The 18,811-nt window shown below is 42.2% G+C and overlaps 2 protein-coding genes and 1 long non-coding RNA gene across 6 annotated transcripts in view; 1 reads left to right on the plus strand and 2 right to left on the minus strand.

Moving 5' to 3' along the window:
• Nucleotides 1–652, plus strand: part of UBE2B (ubiquitin conjugating enzyme E2 B) — a 21,757-nt gene extending 21,105 nt beyond the window's left edge. For all 4 annotated transcript variants that reach the window (XM_066272482.1, XM_066272484.1, XM_066272483.1 and 1 more), the window contains one exon: nt 303–652. In XM_066272482.1, the coding sequence (XP_066128579.1) occupies nt 303–431 (129 nt within the window). In that variant the 3' untranslated portion in view covers nt 432–652. The remainder of the gene's footprint in view (nt 1–302) is intronic.
• Nucleotides 618–7,022, minus strand: LOC136333394 (uncharacterized). The gene is made up of 2 exons (XR_010731027.1): nt 5,527–7,022; nt 618–5,111 (listed from the first exon to the last, which is right to left on the minus strand). It is a non-coding gene; the product is annotated as an uncharacterized lncRNA (long non-coding RNA).
• Nucleotides 7,023–10,371: 3,349 nt separating this feature from the next.
• Nucleotides 10,372–18,400, minus strand: CDKN2AIPNL (CDKN2A interacting protein N-terminal like). The gene is made up of 3 exons (XM_066272500.1): nt 18,107–18,400; nt 16,364–16,463; nt 10,372–10,894 (listed from the first exon to the last, which is right to left on the minus strand). The coding sequence occupies exons 1-3, from the start codon at nt 18,343–18,345 to the stop codon at nt 10,883–10,885; spliced, it is 351 nt and encodes a 116-aa protein (XP_066128597.1). The 5' UTR covers nt 18,346–18,400; the 3' UTR covers nt 10,372–10,882.
• Nucleotides 18,401–18,811: the final 411 nt, after the last annotated feature.

Here is an 18,811-nt window from a genome sequence, read left to right on the forward strand (position 1 = left end):
TCACTTTGGGAAATGTTAATTGTTAAACCATTTATAAGTGTTGTATATTAATCAAACTGCTTATTTCCAGTTTATTTATGATTAGAGGTCTTAAGGTAATTGAGTGATTTAAGAAGCTTAAGTTTTCTAGTTGCAGGAATCTTCTTACTATATTTATCAACCATTTCTGAAAAGTATTTAGACCTAAAAATATGTAAGACATACTCAGTTCAGCAATTTTGTATAATTTATGTGCTGCTTATATGACTGATGTTAATATAAAGAATAACTGCAAATCTGTTTTTTCTTCTCTTTCCTTCTAGTCTCTGCTGGATGAACCAAATCCAAACAGCCCGGCCAATAGCCAGGCAGCACAACTTTATCAGGAAAACAAACGAGAATATGAGAAAAGAGTTTCAGCCATTGTTGAACAAAGCTGGAATGATTCATAATAATAGACAACTGGTCTGTTAATCTTTTTCATCATTGTTGTGTATAATTTACCTCTCAGTAGAGAAAGGCTAACAAATTTTAAGTGCCACAGGTTTTAAGGATTCTACAGAAAAAAAAGGCCCTTCCGTTTAGAACCTACAAAAGCTTGTGTATCTTGATTAATGTACTTTTTATTGCATGGTGTGAACTAAGTTATTGCTTACATAAATTTGTAATATATCCTGTTTGTATTTTTTTCCAAGTGTATAATGTTGGTGTGGAGTTTTCATGACAGAATATACACATTTTGTAAATGTACTTTTTTCAAATATTGAATGCCTTATTTTTGAATTCTTTAGATTTTTAAATTGGAGAAAAGCACTTAAAGTTTTTTATATATGAATATTACATGTAAAGCTGTTAAAATACATAACTTCAGTGCAAGAGACTTTGTCACTTATTTCCTTACCTGTGTAGGAGGGGCTAATAAGTCTCTAGCTCTCCATCAACTGATAGTTTCATTTTCAATTTCAAAAGAACGGATCTATATTTTATCAAGAAATTCTTCAAATTTGATTCTAAAACAACTATAATCTCAAATTTTATTTTGAATGCCACCTATATTAGTATCAATTGAGCAATTATAGACCTAATTGGTTTTGTTTTGTTCAACTTCTATTTAGGCCACTTGTTACTGTTTCATCATGCTCTACTTACTGTTAAACTACATTTTGTGATTTCACAATTTGCACCCCTACCATGAGGAATTAGCACCTTTACCATGAGCAGAGAGCTGATCCAACTTGTTCTGCTCCTTGATAGCACTTTACAATTTTTTGATAATGAAGAAAGTAAAACCATAAATATTTACCAAAAATCCATACCCCTCTATTAGCAACAAATAAGAATTAGTTGCATTGCATGAGCAAGGCAGATATTTGGTATAATTTAAATATTTGAAACTGCCTTTTAATGCAATTGCATACTTGTTTATTCTGAAAAAATGTTTTACTACCAGGGCCTGCTGAGTTGCTTTCTCTTGTGGAGACTTCTTTTTAATCTCCTAAATTGTATAAAAGTTGTACTGCATCTTAGTTTACTGGATAAATTTAAAACACAGTATTGTAGAAGGCTAATACAACACTATGCCTTCGAGTAGTATAGAAAATGGAAAATATACAAGTAATTCTATTGAACCACCTGTGTAGTCCTTCTAGTAGTTAAAACAGCTATTTCAGTAACCGCGAGTGTTTCTTAACATATTCACACTAGCTTAATAAGCTGAGAGCTTTTTTTTTAAATAAATTTTTTTAATTTAATTAATTTATTTATTATAGAGACAGAGAGTGATAGACAGGGACAGAGAGAGATGAGAAGCATCAATCATTAGTTTTTCATTATGCATTGCAACACCTTAGTTGTTCATTGATTGCTTTCTCATATGTGCCTTGACCGCAGGCCTTTTGCAGACCGAGTAACCCCTTGCTGGACCCAGCGACTTTGGGTTCAAGCTGGTAGGCTTTTGCTCAAACCAGATGAGCCCGCGCTCAAGTTGGCGACCTCGGGGTCTCGAACCTGGGTCCTCTGCATCCCAGTCCGACGCTCTATCCACTGTGCCACCGCCTGGTCAGGCGAGAGTTTCTTTATTGGAAGACTCTTAAGATGGCAATATCTACAGCTTCTATTAAGTAAAGTTTAGCATTGGAAGCATAAGTGCTAATGGTTCCCTTTAAAATTTATTAGTTGGTAAATTTGGGAGTGAGTCAGTGGTCTTAGGAACTTGGAGAGTTCACTCACTGGGAAAATGGCCGAAAGAAAAAAAAGATGTTTTATTTAAAGGTACTTTTGAGTGATGCTTTTATATTTAGCTCTAAAATTATACTTCCTATAGACATTTACTCCAGTGAATGACTCTCGGATTACATACAGTAGCAATCAAGTTAATAACATGTAACTTCATTACATGTTATTTGGACAGTGCTTCAAAGTCTGTTTTCATCCTTAACCTGTTTTCCTTCCCTTATTTACAACAAATATTTCAATTATCAATAAGATAAGTACAAGGGTAATACATCTTACTTTGTAAGCAGTCAACTCTACACGTGCATAAAACCCATACCTACTCCCCATTCCCACTAGAGTAAATTCTTAGGAACAGCCTCTGAATTACTCCTCAGTTTTTTCCTTCAACTTTGGAACAGATTCTATTTCTTTGCTTGAGTACCAGATTTGAACCTTGAATTTACAAGGTTATGTCATACGTTTACTTTTAACTCCTCACAGATTTTATAAATGGTATGGCAAGAAGCTAGAATTAATTTATTTAGGTATAAAGGTGGATTCATGTTAAGATTTAAATACATTTGCGATGCAATTCCTCTGTAATAATACTTCTAACATACAACACTGTGCAACGCACTATTCTAAGTACTTTGACATAATGTCACATTTCAAATTCACAGTAATCCTATGAGGTAATTATTAGAGATAAGCAAACTAGGTACAAAGAGATTAAGTGGCTTAACTCAAGGTCAACCAGCTAGTAAGTGATAGGGCTGGGATGTGAACCCAGGCAGTCTGGTCTTTTAAGCCAGTCACTGTACTATCCCTTAAGAGATAAAGGGATTGAGTTTAGTTTTAGAAATTCTACTGAACTAAAATATTCATCCCAATTTATGAAAATACTTTAGTTGATTTAGAGTTTTTGTACAGACTAGTATCCAATGAAAAGGTTTTGATCACTATTTTCCACCTTTTTTTTCCTGGTATAAAGTCGGAATATAGGAACACTTTCAGGTCTCTGTTATAAAGGACTATGACTTACCAATAGATAAAAAATTTTCCCCTTCCTAGAAATATTTTTGAGTCTGCACACCCCACTCCCCAAAAAATAAGTTTTGTTATTGTGGTTAACTTTGAGATCTGCTTAATAATTCTTATTCATATAGGTAGAGGAGGCAGTGGGAGGAAAAAGCTATTAAAGGTCCCATATTTAGCAAGTCTTGTGCTCAGTAAATAAGGTAACTTTCTACTTAGTTTATTCATTTAGTACTCTTTTAAGAGAACCCTGGGGGCCCTAGCCAGTTAGCTCAGTGGGTTAGAGCATCGTCTCAAAACATCAGGGTTGTGGGTTTGATTTCTGGTCAGGGCACATATTGGAAGCAACCCCACCAATAAATGCACCTCCCCCCCAATTAAAAAAAATAAGCTCTCTGGGGTTCATACCACAATTTACCGTTATATTCTAAGGTATTTTGGTCTCTTAATTTCCCCAAATTTTGAGAAAGACCATATTTTTAAGTCTTGGTGTTTATTACAATTTCTATTGCATTCAACAATGCAAAGTCCTCAAGGAACTTGTTAATGTGAGGATTATGTATGTTAATAGGAAAGTCAATGGTTGGAAAGCTTTTAAAGGTCATCCTCAGCACCTTGAACCTATGTGCTCAAACCAATTGAGCCATGGTTGTGGGGGGAGAAGAGAGAACGAAGGAGTAGGGGTGGAGCAGAGGATCCCTTCTCCTGTGTGCCCTGGGATAGCCACAAGCTAGGCCGATGCTCTACCACTAAGCCAACTGGCCAGGGCCTCAATCTGTTTCTCTGTGTGCCCTGACAAGGGATTGAACTCGCAACCTTTGTATATGGGGATGCTGCTCTAATCAACAGCTATCCAATCAGGGTTCACTACATCCTTTTTTATTTTTTGTATTTTTCTGAAGTTGGAAACGGGGAGGCAGTCAGACAGTCTCCCGCATGCGCCCGACTGGGATCCACCTGAAATGCCCACCAGGGGGTGATACTCTGCCCATCCGGGGCGTTGATCTGTTGCAACCAGAGCCATTTTAGTGCCTGAGGCAGAGGCCATGGAGCCATCCTCAGGGCCCGGGCCAACTTTTGCTCCAATGGAGCCTTGGCTGCGGGAGGGGAAGAGAGAAACAGAGAGGAAGGATAGGGGGAGGGTTGGAGAAGCAGATAGGCGCTTCTGTGTGCGCTGGCCGGAAATCAAACCCAGGACTCCTGCACGCCAGGCCGACACTTACCACTGAGCCAACCGGCCAGGGCCCTCACTACATCCTTTTAAAACAATTTTATCAGTAATATCTTGAGGTTTTAAAGTTTTTCGTTTTTTAGTTGGGTCAAAAAAGGTATGAGAGTGCTTTTAACAAACCTTTTTGGGTACATAACTTTCAGCAACATTAGCTCCTTGCTTGAAATCAAGAACCCTGGAAGGAAGAGCTCCAAGCTTTCTCTTTGGCATAGGAGTCATACATATATGAGAACACTGCATAGACTGACTTTCAGGAACTCGTTGTCATTGACTGAGTGCTAAAGCTTGGCCACGTGATGCAGTTGTTTATCAGTGACTTCTGGAATAATATGTTTGGGAAGACTTGAGTATATAGAGAGTAGACTGCTGAGAGAAAACAACCTTTGAAGGGGTACAGTGGTCTCCACATGGTGATGGTCTTCGTTATAGGTATGATGTTTCTGAGGACTTTGGGGGAGATTGGCTGACCTCAAGTCTTACCTGGAACACTGGGATCCTTAAAGTGCCACTGGGTTGGAAGCTTGTGTAGAGGGGACCACAGCCTATCTGAAAGGATCTTGGGCTGCATCAACCCCATTTGTCAATTCTTCCTGGAATGCGGGGCAGGACGGGGACAGGGCCTGTGGTATCTTGAAGGCTGTCAGATGCAAACCTAAGACCACTTAATTTATTATTTTTTTTTTTTCATTTTTCTGAAGCTGGAAACAGGGAGAGACAGCCAGACAGACTCCCGCATGCGCCCGACCGGGATCCACCCGGCACGCCCACCAGGGGCGATGCTCTGCCCACCAGGGGGCGATGCTCTGCCCATCCTGGGCGTCGCCTTGTTGCGACCAGAGCCACTCTAGCGCCTGGGGCAGAGGCCACAGAGCCATCCCCAGCGCCCGGGCCATCTTTGCTCCAATGGAGCCTCGGCTGCGGGAGGGGAAGAGAGAGACAGAGAGGGAAAGCGCGGCGGAGGGGTGGAGAAGCAAATGGGCGCTTCTCCTGTGTGCCCTGGCCGGAATCGAACCCGGGTCCTCCGCACGCTAGGCCGACGCTCTACCGCTGAGCCAACCGGCCAGGGCCTAAGACCACTTAAAACAGACTTTTTCATAGTGCTTTCTGTCTGAAGCCCAAAGGCTATAGTTGCCCTGTACCCTTCCCCCTTTCCAAACAGCATTTTGCCAATACCACAACCCACTAGCTTAATTGGACTAGGAGCACTCCTGAGCGAGATAATGTCATCTGCAGAGAAGCTTGCTGTTCTTTGGCTGGCCTCTGACATCTTTACAAAAGTGATTTTGGACATTCAATACTACTGTGTTGGTGCTAGTGCAAAGACTACAAGAAACAGGAAGCTTCTTGGCCTGATAACCATGCTGGGCAGAAAATAAAGAATGCCCATGTCATCATCTTCAGCTAAAGGCTAGAAAAGCTAGATTAGTAACCTTGCTGTACTGTAGCAGGCTTCTGGTTATAGGCACAGGCACTTAAGACTGTGGCTTCAGGTGAAGATGCCCTGGAACATCAACTGGAAAAGACAGTGTTGATCCCAGGGTTGGGTACAGGGATCTTTTGCAAGCCAGAAAGATCAGTGAGGGCAGTACTAGGACCTGGTGGTGGTGACGTTGATAAAACCATCTGTTCAGGGAGAAAGTTCCCCTCTCTGCCTTTTGTTAGCTCTTACCTGCTGGTTCTTTGACAGGGACTGGGTATTCTTGACACAGAGCAGCTTAAGACCACAATCACCATCGCACCCTCTCAAGATCAAGTCTGAGAGATCAGGCTGTAAGAGTAACATAAGTACCAAAGATTAGAACTTAAAGCCAAAAACGGGAACTGCTTTCTGACAGCCTCTGCCAATACATGCACAAGAGGCCAGTAGGCTAGAAGACCTACAGGGTCTTAAGCTACAAATCTCTGGAGATGCTTTTTTTTTCTCTCCAATTACAGTGGATATAATTATTAGTTTCAGGTGTACATCTCAGTGATCAAACATTATATAGCTAAGTGACCATCCCAATAAATCTCGTACCCATCTGACAACATATGTAGTTAATAGAATATTAGTATTTCTTTTAGTTGATTTTAGAGACAGAAACATCGATCTGTTCCTGTATGCCCTGACAGGGGACTGAACTGGCAATCTCTGTGCTTTGGGACAATGCTCTAACCAAGCTATCTGGCCAGAGCTAGAATATTAACTATATTCCCTATGCTCTACATCCCCCTGACTGTTCTGTAACAACCAATTTGTACTTCTTAATCCCTTCACCTTTTCACCCTTCTTCCCAGCCCCCCTCCCATCTGACAACTATCAAAATGTTCTCTGTATTTGTCTGTTTCTGTTCTGCTTATTTTGTTTTTTAGATTCAATTGTTGATATGTATTGCCATTTTATTCATATTTTTTCATGTTTTTCTTCTTGAAGACCCTTTAAAAAGTTATATAATACTGGTTTGGTGGTGATGAACTCTAGCTTTTTCTTGTTTAGGAAGTTCTTTATCCTTAAATTCTTTTTTTTTTAGTGAGAGAGAGGGAGATGGAGGGACAGGGACAGACAGATAGGGAGAAAGATGAAAACCATCAGTTCTTCATTGTGGCACCTTAGTTGTTCATTGATTGCTTTCTCATATGTGCCTTAACTGGGGCGCTTCAGCCAAGTCAATGACTCCTTGCTCAAGCCAGCGACCTTGGTCTCAAGCCAGTGACCATGGGGTCATATCTGTGATCCCATGCTCAGGCCAGTGAGCCCACGCTCAAGCCAGATGAACCTGCACTCAAGCTGGCTATCTCAGGGTTTTGAACCTGGGTCCTCAGCATCCCAGGCCAACATGCTATCCGCTGCACCACTGCCTAATCAGGATGTCCTTTGATTTTTTATTTTTTTTAATTTATTCATTTTAGAGGAGAAAGGGGGGAGGAGCAGAAAGCATTCCCATATGTGCCTTGACCATACAAGTGCAGGGTTTCAAACCGGTGACCTCAGTGTTCCAGGTCGATGCTTTATCCATTGCGCCACCACAGGTCAGGCCTCCAATTTTGTGTGTGTGTGTGTGTGACAGAGACAGAGAGTGGGACAGATAGGGACAGACAGGAAGGGAGAGAGATGAGAAGCATCAGTTCTTCATTAGGGCTCCTTAGTTCATTGATTGCTTTCACATATATGCCTTGACTGGGGCGCTACAGCAGAGTGAGTGACCCCTTGCTCAAGCCAGTGACCTCGGGGTTTTGAACCTGGGTCCTCCATGTCCCGGTCCAACACTCTATCCACTGTGCCACCACCTGGTCGGGCTAGTAGGTGTTTTGTAGGTACAGCCTCCCCTATTAGCTATGCTGGGCATTTGAAGTGCATCCTTCCCCTTACCCCCTACATGGGCTCTGTACACTCCTTGTTGAGCAATGATTGCTATTGTCATGTCAATGGAAGGGATCTACCCCAGGCCAATCAGCTATAAGGACTGCCTGTGACCACTGACTACCACCAACCATCAACACCCAGCCACTGTGGAAGATCAGCTGTGCAGGGGGCCCACCCCACAGAGCAGGACTGACTTTAGCTAGGCTCTGCTGCCTGTTGAATATGTCACTAGGGACACTTCTATTTTTGGGGGGAAGACACTTAAAATTAGTTTTTTCATTATAAAAGCATATAATTGTAACAATTTGGTCAATAGTACAAGGAAGCATGAGTCACTGTCTCAGTACCTGAAAAGTTGAAAACAGCTGGTTTAAGAGGAAGTGATACTATATAGGTCACTGATGGTCCAAGCCCAACTGTTCTTAGTATCTGGGGCCCAAAGTTCACACCTAGAGTGATAAGGAATCTATCTAGTCAGTTTACAAGGTAAGACTACAAGGCAAGCCTGCCAGACAGCCAGTGCTAGAGCAAAGGCCACTTTCACAAAAAAGAGCATACCTACTGCTTCTGCAAGCCCCAGACCCCTAGATCCAGGTAGTACAGGACTACCTAGGCACCTTGGTGTGGCAGGACTACAGTGGACACATAAGCTGTGGACAAGGCTGACTGTTTTTCTCCATTCTGGAGGTTGTGCTTCTGCCCCTTTCTCCAGAACAGCTTGACTTTTGGTGCTGCATAGTTCAGTGCCTGCTGCCCTTTATTGTCAGCATATCTACCAAGTACCTAATGGGCATCAAGTCACATGTTAGGGCCTGCTCCACAACTTGAATAGAAAAGGCATACCCTTTTGCAGCTCTGGGGATGGAGCCTGGTCTGGTGGGGTGATTATTGGAGGATTCAATGGAGAAACTAATGTCTGAAAGTACCAGGCATTTAGCGAACTCCCACAGTTTAATTCCTGCCCTACTTTTCCTTTGAGGCCAAGCTGGGAAGATATGAATTATTTCAACTAAAATTTATATGAAATAAAATTAAGCACCCTTAAAGATTAAAGTAGCATCAGCCCCACTTTGCAGATCCTACTATACTCAGGGAAATAACTCAGGAGGAATCACCTGCCAGTTCATATCTACTAGGTTCAGTTAAACATTCTTAATAGAAGCAAATGTCAAAGGGAGAAGAAAATGCAGCCCTAAGAGAATGAGATTTTGATGCTAGCATTCAAATCAAAGCATGGGCTTTAGGCCTGCACAGTTCAAGGCTGACCTTACTACACTAAACCAGAGGCGCACCAAGACTTGGCTCAGGCCCCTAACAAGATCCTTCTGCCTCTCAAGCAAATAGGTGGGGGGACTATAGTCAAGGCTGTTTTTTGTTCATTAGCTAATTGTTCCTAGGCTGGGAATAGGCTACAACTACCAGGGTTATATTTTAAAGAAGCACCTTTTTCTCACAGCACTGTCAAAAAAAAAACAACTCGGGTTCACATGGTCTAGAACAGATAAGAATTAGCTCCATCTAATAGAAGCTTAATAATTTCACTGTCTACTATTCGATTTCCAAGGTCACCTGTTCAAATGATTTACCCCACCTCTTGAGCTAGTCCTTTTGTCCACAGGCAAGGCTTCAAGCCCACCTCCATGTGTGACAGGAGCACATGCAAAGGACTCTGCCTCTACTGCTGGCACTTTGAGAACCCAAACTCAAATGAGGGCAGCCAACACCATCCTTAGCCCTGAGAGTTATAACTTTGAAGGGACAGTAAACTTTTTTTGCTTATCATCTAATTTTTTAAAAAAATAATAAATAGGCATTATTGCTTGCTATTTTAATGAAAAGTGAGCCATGAGATTGTTTCTCCCCCAAAGATTTTGTCTATTTGTGTGTGTGTTCACGAGGGCAGAGAGTTTTTTAATGTGCATTCAATATTTGTTGAAGGAAGCAATTTCCATATGACCAAAATTCTGTTTAAATTCTAAAACTCTTGCCTTTAAGATTTGTGTTTAATTCCTACAGAACCAAAAGGTGTCCCTAAACTGATCAAGAATGACAGCCATTACTAGATGACATAACTAGAGGACAGACCTCAGAACCAGAAGTTGATAGTTTCCTTCCAGACATAAGGGTTCCCAGCAGATACATTAGCGCAGTACAGCAGGGAAACACTGTTACCTGACATATGGGGTAATATAAATCTCATTTCCGATGGAACACTGTATTTTCATGCACATACTACAAATAGCAAAGCATCAAAGGCAGTGATACTGCCATTCCCCCCAGTGCCCATGGAATAGGTAAGCCACAGGACCACGTGGATCCTGGAAAGGGTTCAGAGGGAATCCTTTCCCCTGCAAAGGTAGAGGACAGACTCTAAGGAATGTTTCAAAAAGCTATTTCCTAGATGATATGAAAGGGTATCACTGTCAACTGAGCACCCTAAACTGTTCTGTTAGTACATTCTTCTAGAGAATCTACAGATCAACTGGCTGCCTGGACCAAACTGCAATCTTTTGCCAGTTTTAAAATAAGGTCAGGTGCTTTTTTATAGGCTGCCTCTCTCCATGAGCTGATGGGTTACCGAGGCCTATGGTTTGATTCTCATTCATCTCTTTAAAAAAAATGTGTGTGTGGCAGTGAAGTATATGGACGGTGTAAACTTCATATAGAAATGGGAAATACGGGATCTGGTTGGCCTTAGTGGGGCAAAAAAAACCCAAAACACTCATCAAAATCAAAATCATACTTAAAGGTACATTGTTGAGAAATCCAAAGTGTAAAATCCATTTCCAGTATTACATCAACATAAAAAAAAACACATTTTTAACAAAGTTGTATATTAAAAAACAAAATAAAAAAGGGTATGATTTATAAATACATAAATATCCACGCATACTTTCACAATGATAGCCACTGCCAGAACGAGACCTTTTAAAATGCCACTTTCATTTCAACTGCCTCTTTCCTACGTGTTAGTAATACCCTGCAGGAATCTTAAGAGAGCTTCTGTGGTTAAGGTCACATTCATCTCAGCCTCCTTTCCAGCCTGTAGCTGATAATGAAAATGTGATGGATCTTCTGCCTTAGCTTTGATGCTGGGGGGGAAAAAAAAAGAAAAGGTTATGTAGCTATGTAGTCCAGTGAATCAGATTCATAAATTAAAATACAACAGTGATGCAGTATTTATGTACTACCCAGATGGTAAGTAGACTTAGAAATTATTAATATTTTACTACATACAGAAAATTCAGAACTCTGACCATACCATCCATTTGAAAGCCAGAACCCAAATTTTTTTGTCTGAGATCTATAAATGTTCACAAGTTAATGTGATAACAAAAATACTTAAAATATAACTTTTTTTCCTGGCCTGCTCTGCAATGAAAGTTTCTAAAAGAACCACACAAACACTTATTGTTCTAAATTTAAATCAGCTGAATCCAGGTAGTAACTCACATTTCACATTCAGAAAGGATATTTAGCAGATGTGAAGGTTATATATATACTTCTGGATTTCACACTATTAGAAACTGTAAATGTATGTCTTCAAATAGTGGCAAAATTGCCTGACCAGGCTGTGGCACAGTGGATAGAGCGTCAGACTGGGATGCCGAAGATCCAGGTTCAAAACCCCAAGGTCGCCAGCTTGAGTGCGGGCTGATCTGGTTTGAACAAAAGCTCACCAACTTGGACCCAAGGTCACTGGCTTGAGCAAGGGGTTACTCGGTCTGCTGAAGACCCGCAGTCAAGGCACATATGAGAGAGCAATCAATGAACAACTAAGGTGTCGCAATGCGCAACGAAAAACTCATGATTGATGCTTCTCATCTCTCTGTTCCTGTCTGTCTGTCCCTGTCTATCCCTCTCTCTGACTCTCTCTCTCTTGTCTCTGTAAAAAAAAAAAATAGTGGCAAAATGAAGCAGATATATTCTTTCTGGGTACTCTCTAGCACCTTCGGTAAATTTTAAACTTGATTTTACACAACTTTTAAGCAGGGTGTGAAATCATTTTGGCTGTCACCTTGTATTTGAATGGATTTCCTTAACATTTAGCAGTGTGAATGAATCAATTTGAGAGTCTTTTTAGTAATCAGAGTTTTCAAGGTATGACCTATTTCCTAGATAAGCCTATTGCTCCCAGTCTTTTTGAGAAACGAAAAAGCAAAATTCCTCAGCAAAAACAATATATAAAAAGTCTTTCTCCTTTTAGGAGAGTGTAACAGCACAAACCATCTTCAGTCCAAAGGGAAGGAGGTTCCCTAAACTGTCTCTTAGATTTCTGGTAAGATAGACCAAGACTACAGCAGCACAACAGCTGCCACCATGCTATAAGTATGGTCTTTGACACAGGTGTTGGCAGGTGACTCACTCATCCTGGGCACCAGCCAACAGAATGGCCTGTGGGGACAGACAGAGCTTTTCCAGCTTCTCGTGGATAAAGGGGAAAAGGTAGCTCCACTGAGCATTCATCTTGGTGATGCAAGACAAAGCCTGATTTAATGTGACAGGCTGCAATTAAAAAAAATCCTGCCACTTTAGAATCAGATCTCCCACCAAGGGAGTGGCTGCTCCATTCCCTACAGCTTGCCAAGACTGGACTTAATGCACAATAAAGAACCTCCCGAAGTGCAGACACACTAGTTTTTCTAACTTCTCTTTCACTTTTCATATAGAGTCACTTTCCATTCTGCCATTTTCCCTCTTGAATAAAAATGCTTTCAGGGAAAATGGACAAGTAATTAAGTTGACAAATTCTTCTTTTTAGTCAATAATGACAGCTTCCTGGTCAATCACTCCTTTCTCTCCATAAGACAATGCTTTGGAAATATTAACTCTGTCAGTCACAGTAATGACACCTAAGCTGCTGCTCATTTGTTAATTACTGCTCATTAATGGGTAAAGCTGGTCAACCACAGAGGCTGCTGATAGGTGCCTAGCGATGGCAGATAACTGAGAATGTTCACTCAATATATTCGAATCTCTCTCTTTCAAAAGAAAACTCATACACTGCAACTGTTTGACAAACACCACCAGTCAGAGACCAGTGTTCATTTCTTTTGTTAGAAAAAAAAAAAGGTTGGACAGATATCAGAGATGTACTTGCATCAAGACTATAGACTGGCCATAAAGTATTTTTAAACTTTTACTTTAAAGAGCGTATGTCTCAAGTCATCTTCACTATCCATTCCTGAGATATCAACAATGCCAGGTGATTCATCTCTACTGCTAGCTAGCTTTAAAACCCAACTAAACTCTAATTTTAGAGGTAAGAATCAATAATTCTGGGCAGAACTACAATACACATTTTCAGGTGTATGGCTCAGTGCCAATGTTTTTTGGTCTCTGGGCTGGCAACGTTGTTTAAGGTTTGCCAGCCTCTATTACATGCAAAAGCCTCAGGCAAGAGACAAAAGAACTGCTGCAAAGTCCCCATGGCTCTTTACAGTGGGCTCTCACGGTGGCATTCAATGGAGAGGGGACAGCCTTCAAAATCAAACAGGTCTGTCATGGCACACAGATCAGATGATTTGTTGGCAGGATAGACTTATCTAGAAGAGTCTTAACAGCTGGCTACTCTATGCACCCTCTAAGTACCTCACTTTTCAGGATCAACTGAGTTCCATTTTTTAGTGGCATCAACAGTCTAAAATTAGGCTTGGTTACTAAGAAAACATAAGTTGTATATGAAGTAAGTTAAAACACAGATAATCCAAAAGTGTTACAGAAGTATAGGCTTCCTGCAGGCTTTTCCAGGTAGGTAGGTGCCAATGACTGGTCTGATGGCAGAGCTGGTTTCAGGGATGCCAGGTTCATGCCTGAGAACTAGTCTCTGGAAACTAATATTGTGCAATGACAGCGTCAAAAATGAACACTCCAGGGCAGGGGTTGCCTCTATTTTTGAGATTCAAAACCCCTTTACAATGTGTAACAGTTTAGAGAGACACCCCCCCCCCCCAACACACACATATATACTTCACACTGGTCCACAGGTAACAGAAGGGATGTGCGTATCAATTACAAAACCTCCTTAGTCTCTCCTGGGGCTGTAGCCCAAATATCATGAAGTGATCTGATTTCTAATGGCCCAGCATGACTGGAAAGTACAAGTACATACGAGAGAGAGAGAAAAGTATACTATAATAAAATTGATGTGAAAGATCTTAGGAGGGCAGAATAACTCTTAGGAGCAAAAAATCACAGAGAGAATCTGCCACAAGCAGCTAAGAAGTAAAGCACCCCATTCCCTGCCTGCCCTGCCTCACACAGTGCATTCAGGCAACCAGCAACTCTCCAGCTGCCCCCTGTCTGGGCCCCAGGAACCTCACTGCTCCAGGATACTAAAGGACTTAATGCCCAGAGATTTTTTTTTTTTTTTTTTTTTTTTTTACAGAGGCCGAGATAGACAGGGACAGACAGGAATGGAGAGAGATGAGAAGCATCAATCATCAGTTTCTCGTTGTGCATTGCGACTTCTTAGTTGTTCATTGATTGCTTTCTCACATGTGCCTTAACCGTGGGCCTTCAGCAGACCGAGCAACCCCCTGCTGGAGCCAGGGACCTTGGGTCCAAGCTGGTGAGCTCTTTGCTCAAGCCAGATGAGCCCGCGCTCAAGCTGGCGACCTCGGGGTCTCGAACCTGGGTCCTTCCGCATCCCAGTCCGACGCTCTATCCACTGCGCCACCACCTGGTCAGGCTGCCCAGAGATTTTTTTAAAGTACTATATGAGAGAATCACATAGTTTCCTGGCTAAAACAGTAGCCCCCTGTTAATAACTGATTTGATTTTAAAATGTTTTTGTATTGATGAGAGAGAGAGAGGGAGAGAGGGAGAGAGAGACAGAAACATTAATCTGCTCCTGTATATGCCCTCACCGGGGATCAAACCAGCAACCTCTGTGCTTCGGGATGATGCTCCAACCCACCAAGCTATCCAACCAGGGCAATAGCTGATTTTAAAACAAAATAAAGCTCCAGCCAGTAGCTCAGCTGGTTAGAGCATTGTTCTGATATTCAAAGGTTGCCTGTTTGATCCGTTACAGCACATAGAGCAGCGGTTCTCAACCTGTGGGTCGCGACCCACAGGTTGAGAACTGCTGGAGAGAAACAGATCAATGTTTCTGTCTCTCCCTCTCTCCTTTCCTGCCTAAAATCAATAAATAAATTTTTAAAAGAGAAAGAAATAGAAATTTCTATATGTAAACCTTATAAAAATGATTAATAATAAAATAAAAACAAAATAGACCCTTGAACACCAACCTGAAGCTTTTGATTTCCAGGTTCAGATTAAAAAATAAAGAATACTTTTATAGTAAAACTGTCCGAAATCAAGTGGGGCATCTTTTGGGGGCTGAAGTACTCTCTGAGCAGCTGCGGATCTGAGTAAGTTCCTGGTTACCCACACAGAAGGGAACCTCTTTATATGTGCTGCCTTCCAAAAACAAGACCCAACTGGGGTGAGGGAAGGCCTTACCTATGTTTCTGAGGGTAGAACTAAAAAAGAAGTCAGCAGTCTTTTACTCTACTGCTTTGGTCAATTTTGTAAGCATTTTCTGAGCTCCTTCTCTGGGATATGCCTATACTACGTTCTGGAGTTAAGACTGAAACTTTAGGTACCACCTCAAGAAGCTTACAATCTGTTCTAAAAGAGACCTGGGTAAAGTGCCAAAGAAAAAAACTTTGGGAGATTCAGGCAAATGAGAAAAAGCATGTCTTGGGGGATTCTGAGAAGCAGCTGGATTGCCCAGCCCTATCACCTGAGCTTCTTCCTGCCATACTCTCCATGGCTCAGCCTCAAGATCCAGAAACAAGGCTTTACAGGCAATAGCTCACTGTGAAAAATTCCATGGCCTTATATCAGACTGAGCCCTGCAGAATGGGGAACACTATGATGTGTGGACATTACTCCATCAAATTCCTATCAGTAAGTCAAAGAGGCCAAACAAGGCTGGTCAGGCCCTCATCTGTTGAGTAAGGATGAGTTAATGTTACCAACGAGATTTTTTAATAAGTGAGAAACTGTAGCACTCTAGCTAACATCTTCTTTAAAAAAAATGTAAACAAGCTTAAAACAATGTACCTAGACTCAGCAGTGTTTGTGAAACTCATTAGTCAACAGAGCCAAATATCAACAGTACAACATTGAAATTTCTTTTGAGAGCCAAATTTTTTAAACTTAAACTATATAGGCAGGTACATTGTTATTAACTTAATTAGGGTATGTAGTATTTTGTGGAAGAGCCACACTCAAGAGGCCAAAGAGCCGCATGTGGCTTGCGAGCCAGGGTTTTCCGACCACTGAAGAGTAACAGAAAAGGCTGAGTTTGTGTTACTCCACCAATAATACATAATTTATTATGCTGAGTTGTTATCCAGATATGAAAAGGTTTATCCCAATTACAGAGAAATAAAAATGAAAGGGCTAAGATATCTAGGGTAGTAAATGAGCATTCAGAAAACAATATATATTCTAACATATCACCATAAACACAGTATAGTATAAACACATAAAAACAGTATAGATGTTAACTCTATACTATTTCAAATGCACTTGGAAATCCTGTTTACCTTTTTCATTAATTCACTTCTGGTAGTAAACTGTGGCAGGTCTTCCACTTCAATCCCATCAGCCATTTCCATCACTTTATCTAAAAGGTCTTTGTTGTAACTGCACAATAAAGAGTAGTAAGGTTAAAAACCTTGGAAGAATTACTTGTCATTATGGGCTAACAAGAAACTGCAGTCAAAGGGACTATAAACTCAATTCTCAGAGGACTGATTTGATACTACAGCAGAAATCAATACATGCTCAGCTGCAGGTTAATTAACAGTTCTTCCCATTTGGGGTACAGAAGTGGCTCCAGGAATGCCAATAGAGCAGGAATTTCCTATTTACAAAATAAAAGATTTACAAAAATAGAGGCACTGTACATATTCATGTACTGGTAGTACATATTCATAATATGGTATGAAGGCCAAGAAAGTTTGTTTTTGAACACATGGAATGTTGGTCTAATGAAAATAACATTATTTGTTTAACTTTCTGACATGTGCCGAATCATTGATCCTGTTAACCAGTATTTCCCAGGGGCACCAAGAAGGCAGGGAAAAGGGGTGGATGTGACTGGTGCTGCTTCCCCAAACCTTGTTCTAATAATCCCCAACAAGTGAAAGCAAAACAAGTGGCTTCGGGCTAGAGGGGCCAAATGACCAGGGTTGATAGCCATAAGGAGCACAAAAACCAGGACTAAACTGAGGCATTTTATCCAAATATACTTTCAGGAAACACTAAAATAAAAGGGTGTGGAAGTCTCAGATTTGTCACCTTCATGACTGGGTGGGTAGAGGGGAATGCAAGGCATCTGTTATTTTCATAAGAGGAAAGACAGTCCTGGCCTAGTAGCTCAGTTCGTCAGAGCAATGTTTTTCAAACACCTGTCCACAGACTGGTCTGCCAGAAATTTCATCCCAGTCTTTGAGTTAGTCACCCTGTTGTAGGAAGATTATAGACACAATGATTTTAGTTGAACTTGCTTATGCTCAGAGTGATTTCCACCTTAGCAGTCCCCAAAATAATTCTATTTTCACTGGTCGCCAAGTGTAAAAAGGTTAAAAACCACAAGGTTAGAGCATTGTCCCAATACACCAAGGTTACAGGTTCGATCTCTGGTCAGGGAACATACAAGAATCAACCAGAGGATATATAAACAAGTACAACAACAAACCAATGTTTTGCTCCCTAAAATCAGTAACTTTTTGAAAGAGGAACGGCAATGCTGAAAAGCCTGGCTCTGGCTCAGGGTCCAGCAGACTGAGGAGTAGAAACAAAGCCAAAGGCCACGGATTACATCCCGTCAGAAGCTGCAAACCCTAGAGATAAATCACCTCCCCTCTCAACTTTTTCATATGTAAATTGGGGAATCTCAGTTTCCGGAAGTCTTTGCATTTGCTATGTGGGTGAAAGGCGCTAATGGACTTGAAATGCACTCTGCAAAGGTGATGGTTTGAACTAATACTAGCAATACAAATCAAAATGGGAATTTTAGAATCCAGCATGTATTGAGCTCTTGCCAGATATAGGAGACGGTCCTAAGTGCTTTTCATCCCGTAGTATTGTAACCATCACAACTCATTTTTCAAATGAGGAAACTAAGGCTCAGAGAGGTCATAAATATCTAAGGGGCTGGCTAAGGGTAAGAAACAGACGTAGGTAGGCCTGGCCTGAGCTTTTGGAGGTTGAGGCGGAGAGCGGGCGAGGACTGCGGGTCGTAAGGCAGGGGACGGGGTCAGCCGGCCGACAGGGGTCCGCACCTGCAACCCAGGAAGAGGTGGTTGGCCCAGACCATGGAGAGGGACAGCAGCTGGTCCAGGCGGCCGCCGCCGTCGGGTGGGTCGCGGTAATCGGGCAGGTGGCGCAGGATAAATTCCATGCGGGCCTTCCATTGCTTCTCGCTTTCCGAATAGGAGCGGAACTGCTCGGCGAATTCGGTCGCCTGCCGTACCCCAGAAATCAGCTCCTCCACCGCTGCGGCCGCCTCGCCACCCACCATGGCGCCAAACGCCGCGAGGGCCAGACCCGCCCGCCGCCTTCCCGACACGCACTGCGCCACCTCCCGGCGGCTAGAGGGGCGCAGGCGATACGCGACTGCTCCGGAGGACCCACCTGGAGCGCCCTCGCCGGGCTTGGTGGCCTGACCGGCCTGGCTCCTCAAAGCTGCGCAGCCGGTGGCTGCTGGCCTCAGGGGCGGTTCTCGGTGGACTCCGTGAGGAACCGGTAGGGAAACGGAGGTCCCCAAGCACAGGGACCGGGTGGCCCTTTCTCTCACTCGGCAGCTGATGCCAGCCAGAGCTGTACTGTGTTTTTGTCCTGAGCGTTCCTTGGGCACCGCCGGCCCGCAGACGCATTTCCTCTGTTCTGAGGACTTGCATGTGTAACCATTCCGCTGCTGTCTGTAAGTCCCAGAGGCCTCCACACCCTCCCCGCCTTCCTCCAGCGAGTGATCCGTCCAGTTAAAT

The sequence above is a fragment of the Saccopteryx bilineata genome, chromosome 4, assembly GCF_036850765.1.
Source record: "Saccopteryx bilineata isolate mSacBil1 chromosome 4, mSacBil1_pri_phased_curated, whole genome shotgun sequence".
Taxonomy (NCBI): Eukaryota; Metazoa; Chordata; class Mammalia; order Chiroptera; family Emballonuridae; genus Saccopteryx; species Saccopteryx bilineata.

What these genes read in the sequence shown, in the direction of transcription:
- CDKN2AIPNL (XM_066272500.1), bottom strand. Translation starts at nt 18,345, where the DNA reads ATGGTGGGTGGCGAGGCGGCCGCAGCGGTGGAGGAGCTGATTTCTGGG. An exon ending in CACCTCTTCCTGGGTTGCAG is followed by an intron (nt 16,464 to 18,106) that starts GTGCGGACCCCT and finishes TTTATTGTGCAG; the next exon opens with TTACAACAAAGACCTTTTAG.